The sequence below is a fragment of the Culex pipiens genome, chromosome 1, assembly GCF_016801865.2.
Source record: "Culex pipiens pallens isolate TS chromosome 1, TS_CPP_V2, whole genome shotgun sequence".
NCBI lineage: Eukaryota > Metazoa > Arthropoda > Insecta > Diptera > Culicidae > Culex > Culex pipiens.
Window position 1 is genome coordinate 84,894,232 of NC_068937.1, and position 24,874 is coordinate 84,919,105.

At 35.6% G+C, this 24,874-nt stretch overlaps 1 protein-coding gene across 12 annotated transcripts in view; it reads right to left on the reverse strand.

Moving 5' to 3' along the window:
• Positions 1-24,874, reverse strand: part of LOC120431534 (nuclear pore complex protein DDB_G0274915) — a 48,854-nt gene that overhangs the window by 14,959 nt on the left and 9,021 nt on the right. For 11 of the 12 annotated variants that reach the window (XM_039596627.2, XM_039596629.2, XM_039596631.2 and 8 more), the window contains 10 exons: positions 15,670-15,983; positions 15,412-15,611; positions 12,645-14,834; positions 12,444-12,571; positions 11,889-12,382; positions 11,545-11,667; positions 11,359-11,485; positions 11,168-11,295; positions 8,471-8,521; positions 6,934-7,040 (listed from right to left, as the gene is read on the reverse strand). In XM_039596627.2, the coding sequence (XP_039452561.1) occupies positions 6,934-7,040; positions 8,471-8,521; positions 11,168-11,295; positions 11,359-11,485; positions 11,545-11,667; positions 11,889-12,382; positions 12,444-12,571; positions 12,645-14,834; positions 15,412-15,611; positions 15,670-15,836 (3,715 nt within the window). In that variant the 5' untranslated portion in view covers positions 15,837-15,983. The remainder of the gene's footprint in view (positions 1-6,933; positions 7,041-8,470; positions 8,522-11,167; positions 11,296-11,358; positions 11,486-11,544; positions 11,668-11,888; positions 12,383-12,443; positions 12,572-12,644; positions 14,835-15,411; positions 15,612-15,669; positions 15,984-24,874) is intronic. The other variant, XM_039596633.2, reaches the window with a different exon arrangement.

Here is a 24,874-nt window from a genome sequence, read left to right on the forward strand (position 1 = left end):
GAAAAGTTACTGCAATTTGGTGTGATAGATGTTGAGTACACGCTTACATAAAATTTGCAAGTTGGGCATTTCATTATTAGTTGTAATGATAAATTACTTAAGCCATAGTATTAGAGCACAGCTAGTACCTCCACAAAAAATTGTACTATAAAAAGATTTTTTTTTAAATACACATTTCTTTTGAGTTTAATAATTTCAAATAAATATTTGTTCAGGAATAATTTTTGATCTTAAATTGATTTTGAATATACTAAATATGTGTGTTAAAATAATAGGTAAATTTAATTGGCAAATAATAAATTGTACCTTTAACGGTGCTACCAATTTGTATTCTTATATGAACAAAAGAAAATTATGTAATTTTGTCGAAATTAAAATTCTGAAACTTTGAAATTCTTGAATTCTTAAATTCCTAAATTCTCAAATTATTAAATTCTTAAGTTCCTAAATTCTTAAATTCTTCGCCATCTTGAATCATAAAAAACACACATTTTTGGAGCCATATTTTAGGTTAGAAACTTAAATTTAGAGAATCTAGAGATTGGAAATTTGGACTGTTTCTATTTTATTTATGTTTGAGTTTTAAAATTTTTGATTTACAGATTTTTTTAATTTTACTTTATATTTTTGAAGTTATAATTTCTTTAATTTTCTTTCTTATTATTTTTAACTGTAGCTTTTGAATTTTTGGTAATCTGAACTCATAAATATTCAAACTTTATTTTTTTTATTTCGATTTTTTTTTCAACCTTTATTTTTTTATTTTGAATTTGTAAAATTACGATTCTTTTGAAATTTTAAACATTTTAAAATATTTAGCTTATAATAATTTTTAAGCTTTGAATTTGTGATTTTTTTTTATTTTTCTGATATAATTATTTGCATTTTTAAATTTCTCAAATATCTGATTTATGTTTTTTGAAAGTTTCTCAATTTGAAAATATTAGTTTTTTTTATATATATATTTTTAATTATGGATTTCTTAATTTAAGTGTTTCAAAATTTTTGAGTTTTTGATTCATTTTTTAAAATTTGTCAATTTCGCTGCGTCACCGTTGTGCTTTCATGTGACATCCAGTCATAATTTTTTATGTTATTATGAATAATCTTTCAAACATCCTGCAATTAAAAATTCTATATAAAACCTTTGTTTGTCTTTTTTTAAATCATATTTATTAAACGTACCTGCCACTCAATTGTAAAATTGTTTACCTTATGTAAAAAATGTGAGTTGTTTCTAATATTTATTTCTACCTAAGTATATTTAATTTCTAGTTACTTCATAAATAATACATCCTTGATTTTATAAATAAAATGTTGTACTGCATAAAAAATAATATCCCCGCTTTAGAGGTAAACTTATTTCAATTACTTTTTTGTGAACCATTTTTTTTATATTTTGAAATAATTAAAAAACTTTAATACCCAATTTGAGTAAATCCACTCAACTGTGTACAATATTGCAGAAAAAGTACTGGAATGCGCTACCCAGGCAAAAGTTTTGCGGTTTCTCTCCTTGCAGAACTTCTGCAAAAGAGAGAGATGAAGAAAGCGAGCTGAAAAGTACGGGAACGCGCTGCAAAAAAGTGACTTATGCTGGCTGCAGAATTCTGCAGAAGCTGCAGAAATTCTGCAATTCTGCAAGTACGGGAATAGACCTATTTTGTCCAAAAATCTGCCGCCGAGTTATGAATTTTTGAAAAAGTAGTGATTTTTGTAAAAAATCGAAGTTTCATGCAAAAACAAATTTGACATTATTTTCTAATGCAAAATTGAATTTGCAATCGAATAGTACTTTACAGATTTTTTGATAAAGGGCTCCGTTTTTAAGATATAGCCACCGAAAGTTTGATTTTTGCAAAATATTTGCTGTTTTTCGATTTTTAAAAATAGTGACCATGAGTGACCATTTCTGAATTTTTTTTTGAAAAGTTCAGAAAATTTGCTATCAAATTGTCTAAGAGACATTGAAGATTGGACCTCGGGTTGCTGAGATAGAGCCGCTTTAAGAAAAAGAAACACGAAAATTTAAGTTTTCTAAATCTCACCAAAACAACCCACCATTTTCTAATGACGATATCTCAGCAACTAAAGGTTCGATTTTCAATGTTAAAACATGAAACATTCGTAAAATTTTCCGATCTTTTCAAAAAAAATATTTTGAAAATTTTCAAATCAAGACTAACATTTTAAATGGGCGTTATATTCAATGTGTGGCCCTTTTAAAATGTTAGGGCCAAAAAAATAATGTCAAATTTGTTTTTGCATGAAACTTCGATTTTTTCCAAAAATCACTACTTTTTCAAAAATTCATAACTCGGCGGCAGATTTTTTGACCATGTTTCTCTATGGCTCAAAAGTTGCGGATTTTTGTCCTCTAAAACATATCAAAAAATCTCGAAAATCAAAAAATACGTATTTTGGGAAATTGAGTTTTAGTGAAAAAAAAGATGATAAAAAAATCTGCAAATTTTTTTTTCCGTGTACCTATTTTTTTTATCAAAAGTCCTCAACAATACCTACAACTTTGCCGAAGACACCAAATTGATCAGAAAATTCACTCAAAAGTTACGATACGAAGTTGACTTTATAGCTGTCGGCCACCATTGCTAGTACCAACCACTAGTGTCTTCCTTTTTTATCTACAAGGACTTCGCCGCCCTGGGCTCCTAAGTGTATGAAAGTATGGCACGGAGCGACGGCGCCGAATACCCATATTTACACAAAGAATTTTAGAGCGCCCGCCGCGGGATTCGAACCAGCGACCTCTGGATTATGAGTCCAGTGCGCGGTCCGATTGATCCACACGGGCGGGACAAAAGTTACTGTTGTTTGAATATTTACATACCATTTTTGTATGGACAGCAGCCAAAATTGTATGGAGACTTGTATGGGTGAACCAATGACGCAAAATAGCTTTTTTGGTCATAGGGAAGGCCCCCATAAAGTTTGAGGCAAATCAAAAAATACAAAAAATAAAAATGGTCGAAATCGGTCGATTTCGTAGAGAGTTGCTCTGGTCTTCAACATAGTCACTTTTTTGCGCTGAAAATCTTTCAATACATTACAGTCCAACCATTCATCAATTTATCAAATCTTTTATAGCTTAGTGGTGGAGACTTGGAATGAGAATCTGAAGGATTTGGGCCTTAATCCAGACGAAGGCAACTTTATTTATGGCAATCTTGCTTAAAGTTATGAATTCACAAGTGATATTTATACAACTTTTTATAGAAGAATTTTGTGAATTTTGATGAAAATGTCTATCGTACAAATACTATTGTAATTTTTGAATGAACCTCAAATGACTGCAACTTTTAAATATAGAAAACAAATTATGACATAAAATTAATAAAAGAGACACATACATAACTAGAATCCGTTCGGCATTTGCTTATAGTTCAAGTTCTTGTTTTATTTTCCAAATAAAAATGCCATCATAGATGAGTAGCGGTTTGCACACTTCATGTAAATTTGTTGTTTTGATTTTCGAAAGAATACTAACCTGTCTTACCATTGAAGCACTGTTGTTGGTCGTAGCAAACGATTCTAGGACAGTAGTACACACAAACAGTAACAATAAAAGTAAAACTTAAACATATTGGTTGTTGAACATTCCGTAAGTGTAATTGCACTTGGTTTTATACAGTTTTGAAAGTGTTCTACTCTTTCTGTAGTTTTAATATATTATCATATTGTTAGTGGTTATTACTTTGAATTGACCAATTTCAGATATTTTAGACTTGTACATGATTGACTCATAACAACCTCTAGCAATATTTGGAGCAAGAAAAACAATAACACATGCTACTTGTTCTTACAATATCTCATAAGAACAAAAATCTAGCATTGCTCAACTGTGAGAGTTAAAGAAATATAATTAGGTTATCTCATAACGTTGTTTTCTCATTAACGGACACGGTGTTATTAGTTTGTAGTTTTCTTTTGGTTTTTGATTTCGTTTGAAATGTATAAAAAGATACATAGTTCACACGCAGCTTTGATTGTATATTTGAGAGTTGCAGTGCCTTGCAGTGATTTAGTAACAAAATTATGATTAAATGTTTAAAAAATACTTTCAAATAAATAAACTTATGCTAAAAGTGATCGAATCTGTTTCTCTTTCTATTGTTTTGATATTTTGAAGGAGGGAAAAAATCAAACATCATGTATGGGATAAATGGTTTCAGTTGTTTTCGGTACTATGTGTTCGTTGATGGTGTTGTAGTAGTAGTAGAAGTAGAAGTATTCGCGGTTGTTGTGGTGGAAGTGGTTTCAGGTTGCGAACTACTGCTACCGGTATTTGGTACATGTGTTAACGTAACGCGGAACCCCACTGCAATCACATAGAGAAAAGATAAACAAACAAGCAACAATCAGCTTTGTATATTTATTTTTTTTTGTAGAAACAGATAATTTTATTTGTTGACTTGTCGAATGTTTTGGTTGGAAAAATAATAAAAAATAAACATGATAAAATGGTTATTTATCGCAAATCAACATATTTTTTTAAAGGCCGATGTGGAGTTAGAGTGCTTGTATTAAAGTCGAAAAGAATACAGAAATGTATTGATAATATAAAGTTTTTTTTTAATTTTGTTGCTTTTCTGTTAAATTCGGTCTTGTTTACCTCATTGGAATTTGCAATGGAGTCTCCGCCTTTCCCGCTCCGAAAGTGTTTTGTTGGATTTTGAAAACATTTCTGTATTCTACATGATGCACATGATCTTTTTTAAATTACATGAAAAGCACTAATCTAAATACTGCATAGTGTAACAAGTTCACGCACAATCACACTTATTTTAACAGTTCCAGCGACTGAGGCAAATGAGGACAATTATCTTACATTTGCAATTTTTTTTTTATGTTTGATGTTGTCCATTTTCACCCGAATTGTCTTTGATGGTGTAGAAAGCTATTTGACAAAAATGCTGAAAAATCATTCTCGTTTTTTATCACTCTCATGCATTTTACAAACAATTTATTTATCTTGACCAATCAATCCATATATTAATGAACCAATGACACAAAACGAGAAATAAAAAAACTATCCCGAATCGACTTTTCGTGAACACCGATTTGAAGTTTATATCCACTATAATGGGACTAATGGAGCTGCGTGGTAACTAAAGCCGGTGTGCCTATTTGGAATACCTATATTTTAAACTTGAAATTAATGTCTTTTTTATCTTTATCTAAATTTATTCAAAGTCGATTCTTTAAGGTGCTGTTAAATAACAATAATTCCTTACAATCAATCCTCGATTGAAAAAACGAAATCGGGATGCTTATTCATCTAACAATTTCTCATAGTCAAATTGAGGATGACTCAAGCTCATGTTGAAAAAACAGCAACAAATTATATTTTCAGTGAAGTGTTTTCCATTACACGTGGTTTCCTTTTCCATGTAGTTTGGCAATCGTGTCATGTGTAAATAAAAAAAATATACCACAGAGCAAAGCTAGTTCAAATTTTAAGTCGGAATTACGTGACTTCCGTGGCTAACCACATAAAAAATCCATAACATTGCATTGTCTTGACTATTGTTTTATTTTTCATTATCTATAACCTTGTTCCGTTAAGGAAACAACTCTTTCGGAAATTAAATCGAAAGTCTAATAAACATTTTCTTCTTATTATAACTAATTCACTTACAATAAATCTACTCACTGTGTGTTTGTACATTAAAGGCTGCATGGCGCTTTAACGTATTTTCAAAAACCAAAACAAAACTATTCGCGTTCAACACATACTTTCACACTTCACTTAATCGTATTGACATTGACAGATGGTTAAAGCTGGACGGTTTTACGCGAGATTTAAGTTTAATAGAAAAAATACTCAATTGGGTTTGCAAAATATTTGGTTAGTACCTCTCGTTCTAGTTTTGTTTTAAATGTTCTTTTTTGCTTGAAGACCTCCAACTTTAACCATCTATCGCAATCATTATTATTGAGTGTTATCATATATTATGTATAAAAAAAACTTGCAAAGCGGCATAACAAAATGATTGAAGAAAAATCCGTTAACGTAAACGTAACTTAATATTCAAACTAAACTAAAACTGAGAGGAACACTAAACAAATATTTTGGATTGAGACTTTTCTGCAAAGAGACATTTCCGCGCGAACAAAAAAAAAACAGTCAAAACGGCTTGTTACAACTTGGATCGCGAGCCGGGCCTTATCAACAGATATGGAGTATTTGGAAACAAGGGTTGAAAAGAAAAAGCTACAGGTTCGACTATATTTTTGTAAAACTTTTATTGAACTTTATTTTCCATATAGATATCGTCAATCCAAACATCTATTTAATGTTACATTTGATAAATAATTTAAACATAGTAATTCGATCTCAAAACAACTAGCTACACAACTTTGAAAAGCAGTTATTTCTAATATAATAATGGGTGGCACAACAAAAGGGTAAGCTATCAACCAAACAATCGCACATACTTTAATCGTTACTCAAACTCAAATCAACAAGCATTAGCAAAAACAACTCGATATTCGATGAAAAAAATGGGTTACTTTTGGACTGGTACTTGGGATTATGTTGTAAAATTGATGGTTATTATGCATTTTGTTTTTGTATGCGTTTAGGTTTCAGTTGCGCATTGATTGGTGGTTTGAAGTGTTGGTTTTGTGTTTAATTCCATTACACCGACGACAGTATAAAGTTGATTTGTGTGAGTAAAAGGTCTAGCTTGCATCAACTGAAGGGGTTTCGCTACAGGTAAACTCTTAATCGATTCTTTACTTCTTTGAGGGAGGAAAAGTTTGCAAAATATAGGAAAACATTTTAAGCGGTTAGAAATTAAACAAAAAAGTAATGACGATAATGAAAAACTAAAATCATAAAACTAATGAAAATTCTAAGCACTTTTTCGGAAGAATCAAATGAAATCTAGTGAAAAAAACTACGATAATCACCTCTGGGAAGTGTTGCTCCCGACCGCGAAAACATGGAATCGATATCCGAACTGAGATCACGGGACATGCTGTGGCGCCACGCGTTTGAGTTTCCTCCATTCAAACGGCTGGAAAATAACAATGTGTTAAATATATTCAACAAAGGTAGTGTGATATATGAATGTTTATTTTCAATATACAGCAATTCCATTTCAAAAGAGCCTAAACCGAAAAAAAAGTTCTCCGATCGGGCTCAAATTTTTTCTGGGGGTTCCTTGGCCAAAATAATTAGACCCGTATTTTTTTGTTTGGCCATTAGGGTGACCTACATCGTGCTAGGGTGGTTCGAAAAATAGCAATTTTCGCCATTTTTCGCAAAAACCACTTTTTTCAAAAAATCATATCTCCGCGCCATTTTATCCGATTTTAGCTGTCTTAGACGCAAAAGAAAGATGATGAGTTTGGCCATTTGGGAAAAATAGTCAAAAGTTTCAAAAATCTAGCCTAACATTTGAAAAAGTCGTATGAAAACTTAAAATGGCGTTTTGACCGTGTCTGGACCAAAGAGCCTATGTCTGAAAATATTTTTATCGGATTCCTCGGAAAATTTCACATAACATATCAAAAAATTGGCGATGTCGAACCGTACGTTTCGGAGATATGATTTTTTGAAAATAAAAACTGAGTTTTTCGACGCGCCACGCGCAAAAACGGAAAAATGACGAAATCGGCAAAAAATCAACTTTTTCCACTAAAACTGCGATAACTTTAAAATTTCAGCGATGACCTATAGATGTTATGGTATCAAAAGTTGCGTCTTTCAATTACGAAAATTAGTGGAAAAAGTCGATTTCTTGCCGATTTTGTCATTTTCCCGTTTTTGCGCGTGGCGCGTCGAAAAACTCAGTTTTTATTTTCAAAAAATCATATCTCCGAAACGTACGGTTCGACATCGCCAATTTTTTGATATGTTATGTGAAATTTTCCGAGGAATCCGATAAAAATATTTTCAGACATAGGCTCTTTGGTCCAGACACGGTCAAAACGCCATTTTAAGTTTTCATACGACTTTTTCAAATGTTAAGCTAGATTTTTGAAACTTTTGACTATTTTTCCCAAATGGCCAAACTCATCATCTTTCTTTTGCGTCTTAGACAGCTAAAATCGGATAAAATGGCGCGGAGATATGATTTTTTGAAAAAAGTGGTTTTTGCGAAAAATTACGAAAATTGCCATTTTTCGAACCACCCTAGCACGATGTAGGTCACCCTAATGGCCAAACAAAAAAATACGGGTCTAATTATTTTGGCCAAGGAACCCCCAGAAAAAATTTGAGCCCGATCGGAGAACTTTTTTTTCGGTTTAGGCTCTTTTGAAATGGAATTGCTGTATAGAAACCCAAAGAATTGTATCAAAATTAATATTTGAAAAACACAAATTGAATAGAATTAAAGTGTGAAAGTATTTTGTGAACACATAATTAAACTCATAAATAAATAGTCAAGAGTACGAGGAACCCAAATATGTAAACTATATTTTTTTTTCGAACAATACTTACACCTCTTTCGACTCTATTGTTTCATTCCTGTATGAATATGTGTAATGTGAGCTAAGACATTGCAACATAATAAATAACACGATTAGATATTTAAGTTTCACTATACTGTGGTAAGGTTTTGAAATATCAAGAGTTTTTTTTAAGTTCCTGTAAACATATGAAACATAATAGCTTATAGGACCTTTTCCAACAGTAAACTCTAGATATGATAAAAAGAAAAACAAAAAAAACCATAAAAAAAATCAAACTATTCGCTCTACAGCAATGCCTTGGCGTTCTCGATTACGAGATTCCTACTCGAAACTAGGTGTCCGAAGGCTTGATTGTTGAGGCAATTGCAAACTTCTTTTTACACCTTAGCTTCCGTCCACCCCGTGATTCGAACTGACGACCTTTGGATTGTGAGTCCAACTGCCTACCAGCGGCTCCACACGGAGAGACCGGCCGGGTCAAATCTAAGAAAATCTTGGTTAATTTAACTAAAAGTATGGGTTAATTTTTTACACAGCTTTTTTTCAACAATCGATTGTTGATTTTGTTAACCCGAAAATGCTGACCACCAGTAATTAAAATTAACTAAAAAAATACTTGGAATTGCCATTTTTGTTGGTTAAATGGCCGAAAAAAATTCTGCATTAAACAAAAAATAATGAAAATGCATATTACAAATTTTGTTAAACATATTTAAAAAAGATGTTTAATTTAACATGAATTCCTGAAAAATAGAAATCGAGTAAAATTTTCACCATGTTTTAAGCTTATATTTTTATTATGTTGTATAAAATTAAATGTTGTATCCACTTACCATCACTGTGAAATCATCTGATAAGTCATCATTATCTACAATGGTCTCAGGTTTAGTTATTTTTCTTGTGGTTGGACACAGAATTTTCACTAAAGTGAACCTTTTGCTGGAATTAGACATGTGAAATGTATTAGTAATTTAATACAAAATTCTTCATTTCGGCTATAAACTAAAAAAAGGAACGTAAATAAATGAAATTATATTGAGGAAAGAAGAAATATCAATAATGCTACTTACCAAGGTTGCATTAATTTAACAATTACTTTTGGCAACAAACTTTCATTGCATTTAATTCAATTTATTCAACGTACTCCGATTCCTGAAAAAAATATTTTGAGTTTTACTTACCAGTTTATTGAGCAGTCGTATTGCAACAAAACTTTCATGATAATAATTATCTTCTTTTATATATTTTATTTATTATTATTTTTTTTAATATTTTATTTCATCTCTATTTTTTACGTTGTTTATGTTGCGTACACATGGCATTTCTATGTATTTTATAATTGATGATCCTGAAAACAAAATAATGGTTCATTAAGATTTTATCCGTCGTAAGCACGAAGCTTTTTAATGATTCAGTTTTCTAACAAGAATCACATTACATAAATTATTGTGCAAAAATAAACCCATACTTACTTGGATTAACCAACATTTTGTTAAATTTGCCCGGGCTGCTCTATCCGTGAAGAGTCGGCCCGCATTTCCCTTGTATTGCCCTCTCGTTCCATCAAACATTCTCATAAAGTGTTCAACTCACTCGCATTGGAGGTCCTCATGGCGAAGGTCTCTTGTTCTTCATAGTTTATCACCTGCAAAGAAATCATCAACAAACCTACTCACCAATTCCACCTCCCCAGTTGCAACACTTTGATGTGCCACTTCAACATTAGCTAAATAGTGTAATTTTCACCTTTCACATCCTCTCACATCATAATTAACAACACAAACTCAACAAATCGACCGCTCTCGTTCGAATCCTGACTTCAAATGACAGACGTAAACAAACCCAAGTTTATCTTTTAAATATTCAACCAAATGTAAATTTTATTCAACCAACAACATTTTTGATTTTCCTAAAACCAAAGCTAACAGTCGAGCACGTTCATTCGAGTTCGGGAAATCTGTTAGCTTTTTGCCTCTAGCATTTTCAACAAACAGGTTATTAAATAAATACTAAATTTTGGTTAATTTAACTGAAAATTGGCAGTGACAAGTACGTTTTTGTTAAAATTTACGAAAGTAAAATCAACAATTTTAATTGTTAAAATTTCTGGGCATGGTCTCTCCGTGCACCGAGGCAGGACCCAGGGAAACGACTCCTACACCTGGACTGAGCTAACGACCTAACCTCTAGGTCAGTCCGGGGCCAACATTTACTTCCCTGTCCGACGGAAGGCGTGATCAGACAAATCTCGTCTCAAAATTTGCCACTGGGACCTTCCGGGATCAAACCCAGGCCGACTGGGTGAGAGGCAACCACGCTTACCCCTACACTACGGTCCCGGTTAAAAAAAAAAAACAAAAAAAAACGAAAAAAACACTTTTAAATCGAACGTGAGAGTGAAATTGGTGGAACAAAAATGCAAATATAGAAAAAAAAAAATATATATATATAAGAAATCTTCAAGGGTCAGAATTTCTTCTGGCATCGCAGGCTCGCGTTGACACGCATAGGTTTTGTTCTACGCTTCTCTTTCGTCAGTGATTAAAATTGGTAGAAACGTCAAATGACCGAGGGCGGGAGAATTTTCGATAATTCTTGCTAATAAATTATTACCTCGGGACTATTTTTGCAGGACTCTTGACGCAAACCATCGTCATTCAAACGATGCAAAATTGTGCTTAAAAATAATGTTTTTAACCAAACAAACAACTAATTTCTCCCTTACCTAGTAAACGGGTCGTGGTGTTGCCAGAACGGTGCTTGAGTTTGTCTCAAGTTGCTCATAAAGCGCGATGATGGGAAATTGCTTGTGTTTGGCTCATTCACATTCAATCGGTTGGTGAGAGCTCGAACCTGCAAGGAACAAAAATTGTTACCATTAAAAAAACGTCAACAAAATAGCATTAAACCATGTACCCTCGACAGCAGCGTTGAGAAGAGATTCTCCGCGGTCAATATTTCGAATCCGTCGTCGTCGTCTTCCTCGCCCGAGCTGCCAGAGTCATTGGGTTCAGCTGTGCCACGTTGCGATGGCCGCGAGCTCCTGGAAAATATGTTTTTGGTAAATTTATGTAAAAATGTATTTAAATGATTTCGATTTACCTCAGGCGATGCATGGTGTGGAAGCGTGGCTCTTCAGAGTCGCTCTCACGGCCCAAGGACGTGTGACGATTGATTCGCGAAAACGAAGAGTCTTCCTCGGAATCTTTTTCACTGAGCAAAGAGCTGGAAGAATAATAAGTTGTAATATATTGCCATGCCAGCGCTGGAAGAATCTCATCAAAAAAGTTTATTTCGACAATCAGTAAGCTTGAAATTCCACAGAGAACTTGTCTCTCCTCCTTTCATGAACGAAACATCGGTAAAAAACGCTCAAAAGTTCAATTTCAGGACTATCGGGAGGAATTTCGATTTCTAGCGGCATTTCATTGAGGATTTAAACTTACCCAATTTTTCTTGGACGTCCGAGGCGCTGCTTTGTACTGAAGCTAGTCGATGTGTTTGTTGTGCTCGACTCGGACGGTTCGAGGCTGTTGGCACGTGGTGTAACGAATCCGCCGCCCTCCACGGCAATCGGGATGATGAACTCTCGCGGGCTCTTCTTGATGGGCATCGTGCTGCTACTGCTACCCGGCAACGGTGGCATTTGGCCACTCTGGGAGAGCGTCGTGTCCGAATCGTTGGACTCGTTGGTCGACTGTCGGGACAGTGAGCCACGTGCCGTCGAAGGACCAAATGCGTTGGACAGCGTGCGCTGGTAGGTGGGAGGCTTTTGGACGGGAATCGTCTGTTCCTTGACCTGCGGCTCCAAACTGTTGGCACGTTGCTGTACCGTGAATGCAATCGGATGCTCCCGTATTGGGGCACTGCGCAGATCCGGCACTTGATGCTGCATTTCGGTAGAAAAGCGTATCGGTTGAGGTGTTGCCTGCGGATCACCCTGTTGGAGGAACGTTGAGTTGGTATCTTATTTTAAAAGGTTGGAAAACAACTTGTAATACCTTAATTGGTTGATCTCCATGAGCTCCAATTTTCCGTCTCGGTAACGTAGCGGATTTAAGTGTAATCTCAGCATGTGATGTTTTAGTATCATCTACCAATGGCGTGGGGACACTTCCAACCGACACTTCTGAACGATTGAGAAAAGAGAACAATTACTAATCCACAGAAAAAAAAAAACAAAGCTGGCTAATGGTACTCACTTCTAGGTACCGACATGGTGTCAAACCTAGGTTCGGGTCCTTCCGAACCAAGGCGGAACTGCTTGTTGGATAGAGAGGTGTTCAGACTGATACCACCGGTGGCGGAACGTCCGTTGGCTCCGAATGGCATCGGAGGCTTCCGCAGACGTCCAATGGGGATGGCATTTCCAATGATCTCACGTGCATTCTTCAGCTTTCTCTCGCGATCATTACTATCGGTGAATGAAACATTTTCCGTCTTGGCACACAGCTGATCAACCGGGTTCATAGAGCTATCCGGGCGCACCTTATTCAAAAGAGCAATCGAATTTTCCATCGACCGGCGAGCTTCTTCAAGTGAAAAGCTGCTAACGGAACTCTTTGAATCGCTTTCCTGAACTTCGTCCGTTTCAAATTTGGCTTCGCGATCAACCGATCTGTCGTCGCCGTACGAAACGGGACTTTGCAGGTCAGCTTCACTGTTAGGATAGCTCCGGTCGGGTGATGCCATCTCTTGCTCGAGACGTCGTTGCATCTCAAATGGCGACGGTTTGAATGGTGCACTGGAGGAACTATTCACGGAAGTTTTACGTTCAAATTCCTTCTTGTAGTTGCCCACCGTGGGGATACCAGGTAACGAAAACTTTTTAAACTTATCGTTGTTTTGATTGTTCATGCTCTGGAACTTTTCAGCAGTCTCCAAAATTCGCGACTTTCGTCGCTCGACGGGTTTAGTGAGGTTCTCCTCAGGAAGACTATTCTTGCGCTCCAGGTTCGAAGCTGATTTGACTTGGGCAAATTCTTGGTCCAGTTTTGACACCTGATTGATGGCCGCGGCCAAATCCGCGGTTTTATTTTTATTAAATACTTTCTTCATCGGTACCTTCTCAGCGGGTTTGTCAGCCTTCTCGAGTTTCTCCAGTCTTGCTTTGACACCAGACGTGACCGGTGCTGGTGGTGCGGAAGTTTCAGGTTTTGGTGTGGGTGCAATGGGATGAACCGTTGGTACGGATTCTTCCGGTGTTGCCGCTTTCGATGTCGGTGGGGTGGCAGTTTCTTGAAGCAGCTCGTCGCACAAGTTTTCAAGATTTTGAAGATCCAGTAACACGTCATGTGCAGCGGTAGGTGTGCTTGCGGTTGATTCTGATGGCTCAACAGGACTTGTGTCTGCTTTGCTTTGGGGTTCAGCAGGTCGAGGAGATGGTGAGTGTTCCATGTCTATCACTTCAGGAATCACAGGATGCGAATGATCTGGCTTAAGTTTATCAATTGGTTTTTCTTTTTTCTTAACCGCACCAGTGGCATTTTCTGTTGAAACTGTTGTCTCCAGTTTCCTTTTCGGTTGAGCAGGACTACTCTCGGAGGGTGTAATGGTTCGAGTAGGTGAAGGCATAAGGGCTGCTTCGCCTCCTGCTGCCACCATATCCAATATTCGACGTTCGGCGTCCGTTCCACCCATGTCGATGATGGAACCAACCGAATGACTTCGTTGTATTCTTTCCTTAGGCTTAGCTTCCTCTTGACCACTCCCCACAACTACCTGATCGGCAGTTACGGATGGTGGCGCCAACGAGAGCAGCACATCCAATCGTACAGGGGTCTGATTCGCAAGTTCTTCGGCGAGATCCAAGCATGACCCTTCGTAACCTTCGTTCACCCACCAGTGATTACAAATTTGCTCAATGTTTGCTCGTCGCTGGGGACACACCGTGAGCATTTCCCGGATCAACGGAGATGCACGTGACGGTTTCTTCGGTTCGAAGTAGTCACCCTGACTGATTTGTTTCACAAGCCTTTTGAAATTAGCACCATCGAATGGCATTGCACCGTACACCAAGGTATACAACAGTACACCCAGCGACCAACAGTCCACCTCTGGTCCAAGGTAAGGAGTTCCCTTCACAATTTCCGGCGAGGCGTACAGTGGAGATCCACAAAACGTCGCCAGCAGTCTTTGCTCATCAAATACGTTGGACAACCCGAAATCGGCAATTTTGGCATTTCCATGCTCGTCCAACAGGATATTCTCTAGTTTTAGATCACGGTGACAAATTTTGTGCTTGTGACAGTAGTAGATAGCGGTGGACACTTGGCGGAAAATGCGACGGGCTTCCTCCTCAGAGAGTACCTTCCGCTCGGACAGATAGTCGTACAACTCTCCACCCGCAGCAAACTCCATGACTAGAACCATTTTCTCACGGTTTTCGAACACTGGAAATATTATTATTATTAACGTTGTTGAAAGGCAAAATATTCAAAATTACTGATTAACTCGTGGAAATGCTTTTTATGACAAAATTCAGATTTTTATATATGCAATACTTTGAGTTTATAAAGGTTTCCGGTCGTGCCATTTTTCCTTTAAAATAACTGTAAAATCTTGTTTGGCAATGCTTAAATCAAGATATTTTTTCTGTAAATATATGTTTCAAAATTATTTTTCTGGATTCTGGCTGCGGAATCATAGCAGCGGCATCGAACTCTTAAAACTGCTGTCCATATTTCTTTTTCAATTTTTACAAAAAATGTACAGATTGTGCGTGAAATGGTATAACTAATATCTAATTGGAGTCGATTTGGTCAGAAGTTAGTTTATATGTTTCTTCACCATGTACAAAAAGAAGCAGTTGAAAATATTGTAACATCTTCGAGAAATGCGATCTCAAAGTCTTGGTGCTACCATGTGCTTTAGAGGGTTAAGGATGTTACGATGGCTGACAGACAGTTCACAGAGCAGAGTCTTTAAAACATTTCCATTGAGTTAATTTCACTCTTAAGTTTATCCAACCTTCATAAATATGAATGATATTGGGATGCTGTACAGAGCTCATAATCTGCACCTCCCTTCGTATCCGTATGAGGTCGGCTTCTGTTTCAATCTTGCTCTTTTTAATTGTTTTTATTGCAACCTCTTGGCCGGTTTCCTTATTGATACCTAATTGCACCTTGCCGTACGTTCCTTGACCCAGTTTCTTTATGATATCAAATCTGAAAACGAATTTCGACGCTAAAGAAATATTTCCTAGATTTCGCTTACTTTACTTACCGCTGCCGTAGTTTTTTCCTGTGATTATTCATCTTCACCGTCCCTGTATTCTCAATTCCACTCATTATGTTTTCAATCGTGGCTTTCTGGGGAGCGCACTGCTGTGACTGTGGTGGGGGCACAGCTTCCCCATTGGGAGCGTTCCCGGTGGCTTCTCCTATCACCATTTTGTGGCTGCTATCGACGGCGTCGTCGTCGTCGTCGATTCTGTTGATCAGAAAGCACGAGCTGATGAATTGAGACCGTCAGTTCGTTTCCTTTGATTGGTTATCCGATGTAATTAAAGCAAACTCCTGTGCAGTTGAAATTGATTCCTGCGTGAGGAAAAAAAGAGAGGAAAAAACGACAAAATTGTATAATTGAGGTTGAATCAGTTTGCATCGATGAGGATTCCAGGAAGCTGAAATTGAATTTTAAATTGACGAAAAAAGAACAAATTCATTTGAAAATCGAACCATGAATTCCAGATTGATTTTAACAGCTACACTTTTGAATTGATGAAGTTGCTGTCATGTTCGCTAAGCTCAATTAATTTCGGTTGCATATTTCTATGGCACATCGCGTGAGACTGGGTTAGTACAACTTGTCGCTCGATATCTATCCTGATCGAACTCAAAATAAATTGCATCATGATGTTGGTATTGCATCATGCGAGTGTTATACTGATGATTTCTTTTTCGTGCCAAAAAAGATCTTGAGACGCATGCAAAAGTCATGTGAGTGGTTAGCTTCGTATCGTTTGGATTGGCTGTGAGGGTAAAATTATTGTTTTATTTTTTGATGAAATAGAAACGAACCAAACTTGTCAGTCTCTTCACTACTACTTTGGAAACAAAAGGCATATTTTTTAAGAAGAAAAAAAATAATTTTACACATAAATTTACAACAAAACTTTGGATCTTTTACTGCAAAAGAAAAATCAAGATGTGAGAATAATCGCAAAATTCAATAAACTAAAAAATCTCGTTGTGACCTGAAAGTGATAATTGTTATTTTTTAGAATTTGGGCAATTTTTGTTTTACTCCAAACAACTTTCAAGCGACGCCGTCATCAATTATATTGAACTACACAGTAATTATCCTATTTGATTTATGGATTCGAAACAGCATTTTACTGCATTAAATTTGAGTCATCTCAGAACAGACAGAGAATTTGCGGGAACTAATGTTTTTTTTTTAAATTGAAAACATGAAAATAATTAAAAATTTCTCATCAGTTCACATCATCAGTTAGTGGAAAAATGCTGCATCTGATTGCTGATGAAATAATGTTCAAAGTGTTATTTTCAGCGTTGCATTTCTTTGTAAATAGTATCCCCTATTAAATTATTTAAATTTTAAATTATAAACTGTTTAAAAAAATATTAAATATGAAGATGATTTAACGAACTCAAATTTGACGGTGTATTTTTTAGAACTTTAAGAAAAGAAATACGGCAAGTCTGATATTTGGCACCATGAAAGTGAGGCTCTTCCCCGAAATTTTGCCCAAGCCATAGTTTACCGGTTTAAGCTTTAGTTATATTAACCCAAAGAACACGCCTATAGCACCTAGTAAACCAAATAAAACAAACTTTTCTTTGGACAAATGATCATAAAATTGCATCAAAATATAGCCCGAATACTAATTTCATCATTCAAAATGCTAAATTTTGTAAATTTCACATAAAAATCCAAAATTTGTTTTTAAATCTGTTTTTTTCCAGATTACACACGGAGAGACCGTGCCCAGAAATTTTAACAATTAAAATTGTTGATTTTACTTTCGTTAATTTTAACAAAAACGTACTTGTTACTGCCAATATTCCGTTAAAATAACTAAAATTTAGTATTAATTTAATAACCTGTTTGTTGAAAATGCTAGAGGCAAAAAGCTAACAGATTTCCCGAACTCGAATGAACGTGCTCGACTGTTAGCTTTGGTTTTAGGAAAATCAAAAATTTTGTTGGTTGAATATAATTTACATTTGGTTGAATATTTAAAAGATGAACTTGGGTTTGTTTACGTCTGTCATTTTAAGTCAGGATTCGAACGAGAGCGGTCGATTTGTTGAGTTTGTGTTGTTAATTATGATGTGAGAGGATGTGAAAGGTGAAAATTACACTATTTAGCTAATGTTGAAGTGGCACATCAAAGTGTTGCAACTGGGGAGGTGGAATTGGTGAGTAGGTTTGTTGATGATTTCTTTGCAGGTGATAAACTATGAAGAACAAGAGACCTTCGCCATGAGGACCTCCAATGCGAGTGAGTTGAACACTTTATGAGAATGTTTGATGGAACGAGAGGGCAATAGAAGGGAAATGCGGGCCGACTCTTCACGGATAGAGCAGCCCGGGCAAATTTAACAAAATGTTGGTTAATCCAAGTAAGTATGGGTTTATTTTTGCACAATAATTTATGTAATGTGATTCTTATTAGAAAACTGTATCATTAAAAAGCTTCGTGATTACGACGGATAAAATCTTAATGAACCATTATTTTTTCCAGAATCATCAATTATAAAATACATAGAAATGCCATGTGTAAGCAACATAAACAACATAAAAAATTGAGATGAAGTAAAATATAAAAAAATAAAAATATATAAAATATATAACAGAAGATAATTATTATCTTTAAAGTTTTGTTGCAATACGACTGCTCAATAAACTGGTAAGTAAAACTCAAAATATTTTTTTCAGGAATCGGAGTACGTTGAATAAATTGAATCAAATGCAATGAAAGTTTGTTGCCAAAAGTAATTGTTAAATTAATGCAACCTTGGTAAGTAACATTATTGATATTTCTTCTTTCCTCAATATAATTTCATTTATTTACGTTCCTTTTTTCAGTTTATAGCCGAAATTAAGAATTTTGTATTAAATTACACAGTCCAACAAGATTTTGTCTCTGAGACGAGTATATGTGTTCCTAGTAGATTTTTGCCTGCTGAATCCGAATCCGGGTCCTGAATTGCTCCAAATGGTCCCATTTTTGAGATACACCCGTTTGAAATGTTAGTTTAGGCCAAAATTAGCTACTTTTTCGACTATTTTACAAAAGAACTATTGAATAAACAACTAAACCAATACATGTATCTTAAAGTTCACGTTTTCCCCTTTCTGAAATACCCCTGGTTTTTAAAATTTGATTGTTTCTACGCATATTTATAGCCATTTTAAAATTATATTTTCAGTTGGCTCTCATTCAAGTTTTTCCAACTTGCATGCAAGTCAAATTCTAATTTTAAAATGGCTATAAATATGCGTAGAAACAATCAAATTTTAAAAACCAGGGGTGTTTCAGAAATGGGAATACGTGAACTTTAAGATACATGTATTGGTTTAGGCGTCATCCATAAAGTATGTCACGCTCTAGGGGGGGAGGGGGGGTCTGAGCAAGTGTGACATTGCATGTAATAAGTATAGGAAAAGCGTGACAAAGGGGGGGAGGGGGGGTAAATTTTGGCTGATTTTAGCGTGACGTACTTTATGGATGAAGCCTTAGTTGTTTATTCAATAGTTCGTTTGTAAAATAGTCGACAAAGTAGCTAATTTTGGCCTAAACTAACATTTCAAACGGGTGTATCTCAAAATTGGGACCATTTGGAGCAATTCTGGACCCGGATTCGGATTCAGCAGGCAAAAATCTACTAGAAACACATATTCTCGTCTCAGAGACAAGAAACATTTGATTTTTTGTTGAACTGTGTTATTAATAGATTTCACATGTCTATTTGCAGCAAAAGGTTCACTTTAGTGAAAATTCTGTTTCCAACCACAAGAAAAATAACTAAACCTGAGACCATTGTAGATGATGATGACTTATCGGATGATTTCACAGTAATGGTAAGTGAATACAACACTTAATTTTATACAACATAATAAAAATATAAGCTTAAAACTTGGTGAAAATTTTGCTCGATTTCTATTTTTCATGAATTCATGTTAAATTAAACATCTTTTTTAAATATGTTTAACAAAATTTATAATATGCTTTTTCATTATTTTTAGTTTAATGCAACGTAATTTTTTAAAACATTAATCAAACTTTACATGTTTTATAACAACAGTTAAAAAAAGTTTTGTTTTGATGCTTTTTAACAGTAACTTAACAACTTCATGCAAAAAAAAAAAACAAATTAGTACAAAACGTTAAATTTTTAGGCAGAATAATTGCGAAAATAAAAACACTCAGCATTAATTTGTGAGGCATTATTACAAAATTTTCGGCAAATTCAATATTAATATTGCTAACAACAGCTAATTATTGACCACATGTACGAATATTTTTCTGAATTCAAGTAAGACAATAGTTAAAATATAGCTAGAAATTCGGCCCAGCCTATATCGTTAGATAATTAAAGAAAATATATATCAACACTTACAAAAATTATGTCTAATTAAGAAATGTTTTGTTATAAAATACTAATAATTTGCTGCATGCAAAAATATTTCGGTTGATACAACGAAAAAAAAATGTTGAAAAAAAGTTGAAAAACATTTCCCAGCCAGTCTTCAACAGAATATTCCACAATATTTCAGCTGAAAACAAGAAATTTTTAGTTGATTTTCTGAAAAAAATATTCTAGCAGTCGACTGCTAGAATTTTTTTTCGGCCATTTAACCAACAAAAATGGCAATTCCAAGTATTTTTTTAGTTAATTTTAATCATCGGTGGTCAGCAATTTAGGGTTAAGAAAATCAACAATCGATTGTTGAAAAAAAGCTGTGTAAAAAATTAACCCATACTTTTAGTTAAATTAACCAAGATTTTCTTAGATTTGCCCCGGCCGGTCTCTCCGTGCACTATGACATTATCCGACAATATCGATGTAATTAGATTGTGGAAAAACAGTGTGAAGATAAATTTTTCGAAATACAATATAAGACACATTCTCATGCGACTAAAATGACACGTTTTGGCTGATAGATCTTACATTTAAGAGCGAGTTTTTCACCAATGTGTAACAGGTCGTATCGAGGTGCTCCGATTTGGATGAAACTTTCAGCGTTTGTTTGTCTATACATGAGATGAACTCATGCCAAATATGAGCCCTCTACGACAAAGGGAAGTGGGGTAAAACAGGCTTTGAAGTTTGAGGTCGAAAAAACATTATAAATCTTAATATTGCTCGCATTTCCTTTAAACTTTATCAATCCCAACTCTCTTAGATGCATTCGAAAGGTATTTTGAAGCACTTCAAAATGTGCCATAGACATCCAGGAATGGTTCGACTTTTTTTCTTAGCTTTTGCAAATTACTGTAAAAAAATGATTTTTTTAAAAGTTTAATATCTTTTTGCAACAGCCTACAACACCTATACTAGGGTGGGTACGTTTTTCAAAAAGTTCTCGGATCAAGTTTTAGTATGGTTCCCCTTGTAGGGCATGCCCATAGGGACTTTCATGCCAAATATCAGCTCATTTGGTTGTAAACTGGTTGCGCGCATCAGGGTTAAAGTTTACATGGGAATTACTATGGGAAATTGGAACTTTTTGTTCAAACGCTCCTACAGGTCTGGGAAAATCACGCGCCAACTTCTGGTATGGTCAGGCCTATGGGGAATGGTCTGGAGAACACTTTTCCCAAAGAGAGCATATGGATTCGTTGTCCTTAGACCTGGCGCATCGACAAACAATCCGATGTCTCCGGAATCAACGGTTTTCCCTGAAAAAGCATCAAATTTTCCTTAGCATGCTATGAAAGATTGATGAATACCGCGACGCCATACGTCAGGCAGCTACCACGTGGTTGAAAATTTTGCAAAAAAATACAAATTCGCTATGCAAAGATGTTGAATTCGACTAAATAACATCACGATTTTTCGAAATGATCATTTTCTAGTTCAAAGAAGGTTTGCAATTAAATATTCCAGCCGTTTCTCACCCTCGTGGTAGCTGCCTGACGTATGGCGTCGCGGTGTTCATCAATCTTTCATAGCATGCTAAGGAAAATTTTATGCTTTTTGAGGGAAAACCGTTGTTTCCGGAGACATCGGATTGTTTGCCGATGCGCCAGGTCTAGGGACAACGATTCCATATGCTCTCTTCGGGAAAAGTGTTCTCCAGACCATTCCCCATAGGCCTGACCATACCAGAAGTTGGCGCGTGATTTTCCCAGACCTGTAGGAGCGTTTGAACAAAAAGTTCCAATTTCCCATAGTAATTCCCATGTAAACTTTAACCCTGATGCGCGCAACCAGTTTACAACCAAATGAGCTGATATTTGGCATGAAAGTCCCTATGGGCATGCCCTACAAGGGGAACCATACTAAAACTTGATCCGAGAACTTTTTGAAAAACGTACCCACCCTAACCTATACTCTCATAGGTCAAAAGATAGGTAATTACATGGACTATTATAGTCTACGGTGTTAACTTTTTGGCCAATCGCAGTTTTTCTCATAGTTTTTCGATTTTTCTAGAAAAAACATTTTACAACGTTAGTTTTTGCCCTGTAGGCCACCATAGCGGAACTTTTTGATCTCAATTTTGTCATATTCGAAATCCTCGGACAATTTCACGTAAGTTAGAAGTATTGGAGTTGTAATTTTGATTGGAAAAATTGCCATTCATGCGTTTACCAATGCGTTTACCAAAAACATCACTAGCGTGTAACCCAGATCCTTGCGCATCTTTTGGTATATATAACATTGAAGTTTCCCAGTTAACTCAATCCGAATTCTGAAACGGAATCTAATTAGAATCGTATACAAATTCCGTTTCAAACGCAACAACCGGTTCCGTGTTCGAACCGGTTGTTGCGTTTGAAACGGAATTTGTGTACGATTCTAATTAGATTCCGTTCCAGAATTCGGGTTGATTTGACTGGGTTGGAGCAACCTGGAGGTCGGTACAGACCTTCAAAGTTTGGCATTTTTTCGAAAAATCAGCCCTAGCAAAAAAGATATGCGTCGCACCTCGCGACGCCCGAGACGCCAACCCTCGGTGGTTGGTCACTTTTTCGTTTGACAATTTTTAGTTTGTACCCCGTTGGTTTGACAAAGTCAAACTAAAAAGTGACAACACGGTGCTCACTCACACTATCGAAACAAACGTTTGGTAGTGTGTGTGAACTCCGAGTAAAAGGGGTGTCAAACTAAAAAGTGACCCCGTTCGATTGACAACAGTTGGTGTCAAACCATCGGGGTTTGAGTGTACTAACATCAACTTCAAAAAAGTCGAGTTGTGTAATTTCTAACCAAAAAAAAAAATAATACCGTAATCTGGGGTGAATCGGGACTACAGTCTGAATAGGGACAGCAGTTTTTAGAGCACTTAAAGCTTTTAAATTTGGATATGGATGTATACATTTTGTTTGCCTGAGTCTGTTCTAACCGAAACCAACCAGAAAAATGAAAATATTGTGCTCCAACATGGTAAAAACTGCTGTCCCAATTCGCCCCATGTGTCCCGATTGACCCCAGGTTACGGTAGATCATTTTTTTTTTCTAAAAAAAAGGGCCATACATGGGTGTATTATTGAAATGAAGCTAAAACTATACAAAACACAACACATTCTATCCACACGATTCGCACGCTCCATACCAACTTCTAACAAGTGGCTTTCCCGGCGTCGATTCTGTCATCGTTTCTTGCTTCGTTTTTTTATCTTTTTCCTAAAAATAGACCAACTATTAGGCATCATTTGTACTGCCCACTGGTTTGGCTGTGTGCCTTGCTGAAGCCGCGATGGTGAAACTTTTCAAAGCAAGTTTATTTAGGCAGCCGCCTTTCTACTGAAGCAAAATGCCAATATAGCCGAAATCAATACCCATTCCTGTTCCAATAGTGTCATAAAAGTTTGTGCCGTATGCTATTTATTTAACAAGAACCGTTATGCGTTGTTGCCAAAAGAAGAAAATGGCGATCATCCCAGTTGAGGTTATGTTTATTTTTTCCGGTGTTATTTTTGCATTTTGCTTGCTTTAAAGTTCGATTAAAATAATAATTACACGTTGTTACACTTTACCCTGTAATTAAAGTTAATAAGTAATTTCACACAAAAGGTAATAGGATCAATTTTTAACTCACGAGAAAGAAATTCACGACCATCACAATATCTCACTTCTGTTTCACGCACGTATTTGATGAACCAAAAATGAGAAAGCCTTAACATATTTTGTTTGCCAAATTTAGTTTAAAAGCGAATAAACTTTTTCTTTTAACACACTGTTGTTCGAAAAGCCAATAAACTCTACAAGGAGCAGAAAGTATCATAGCAGACGCAAGCAGACGAGAATTAAAAATGTGACTAGTGATCGTGATCGTCACCGAAACTCACACACTGAAGCAAAACAAGGAGAGGAGAAAGTGAAATAGAGAGAGAAAATTAGAGCGAAGTTATTGAGTATGTGAGTAAATTTATAATTGCGCATTTTCTCACGAGTAAACCAAACATCCTAAAACAGCTGATGTTTCTGGGAACAGATATTTTGGATATTTCAGTCTTTGGATTTAATTAATGTTTTTTTATTGAAATAATTCGATGTATTAATTGCTCTGTTTTCAGCTTGGAATAATCCTTCATACAATTAATTACATGTGGAACAAAACAAAATTGGTAAAAGCACGTTTGTTCAACACAGAAAATTATCTTAGCAACCATGCGCACACACGTGTACGTTTGGGTATATCAAACATAAGCAACCATGTGCACCCTCATATACATGTGGGTGCGCATGGTTGCTTAAGATTATTCCATAGCATTCATAACCTAAATTTACAATTTTATTTACTAGCAGAAATTTAACAAAAAATATATTCTGTCGATTGAAGCGTGTACAGGTAGCCCAAATCTATTATAACTTGACGAAACTGAATCGCTTACCGACATCAACATAAAAAAAAATGTCGAGTTTTGAAATGGAATAACACAAACCGTGAGAACTTTTTTTTTTCACAGAACTTGATTGTTCAAAAGAAAGTTTACTTCTTTGTTATTTTGTGTAACCTGTTTTAAAAGAGATTTCAAAGCTTTTTTCTTAAACAAAGACAGATACTAATAACCACAAGTCAGTTTTTCTTGTGTGTGACCTACAGCGTCAAAAACCGGTGCTCCAACTTGAAGGCACCTCGTTCCTCGACAAAGTAAAAGGGTGAAATGATTGTGACATTGGAAAAGTACTTCCTGTTCCTATAGTTAACACCTTCGCGTACGCGACTGGAAGGTGGTATATGTTGGGGCAATGCTTTGCTAGTTATGTCGGTATGCCGCGGATTA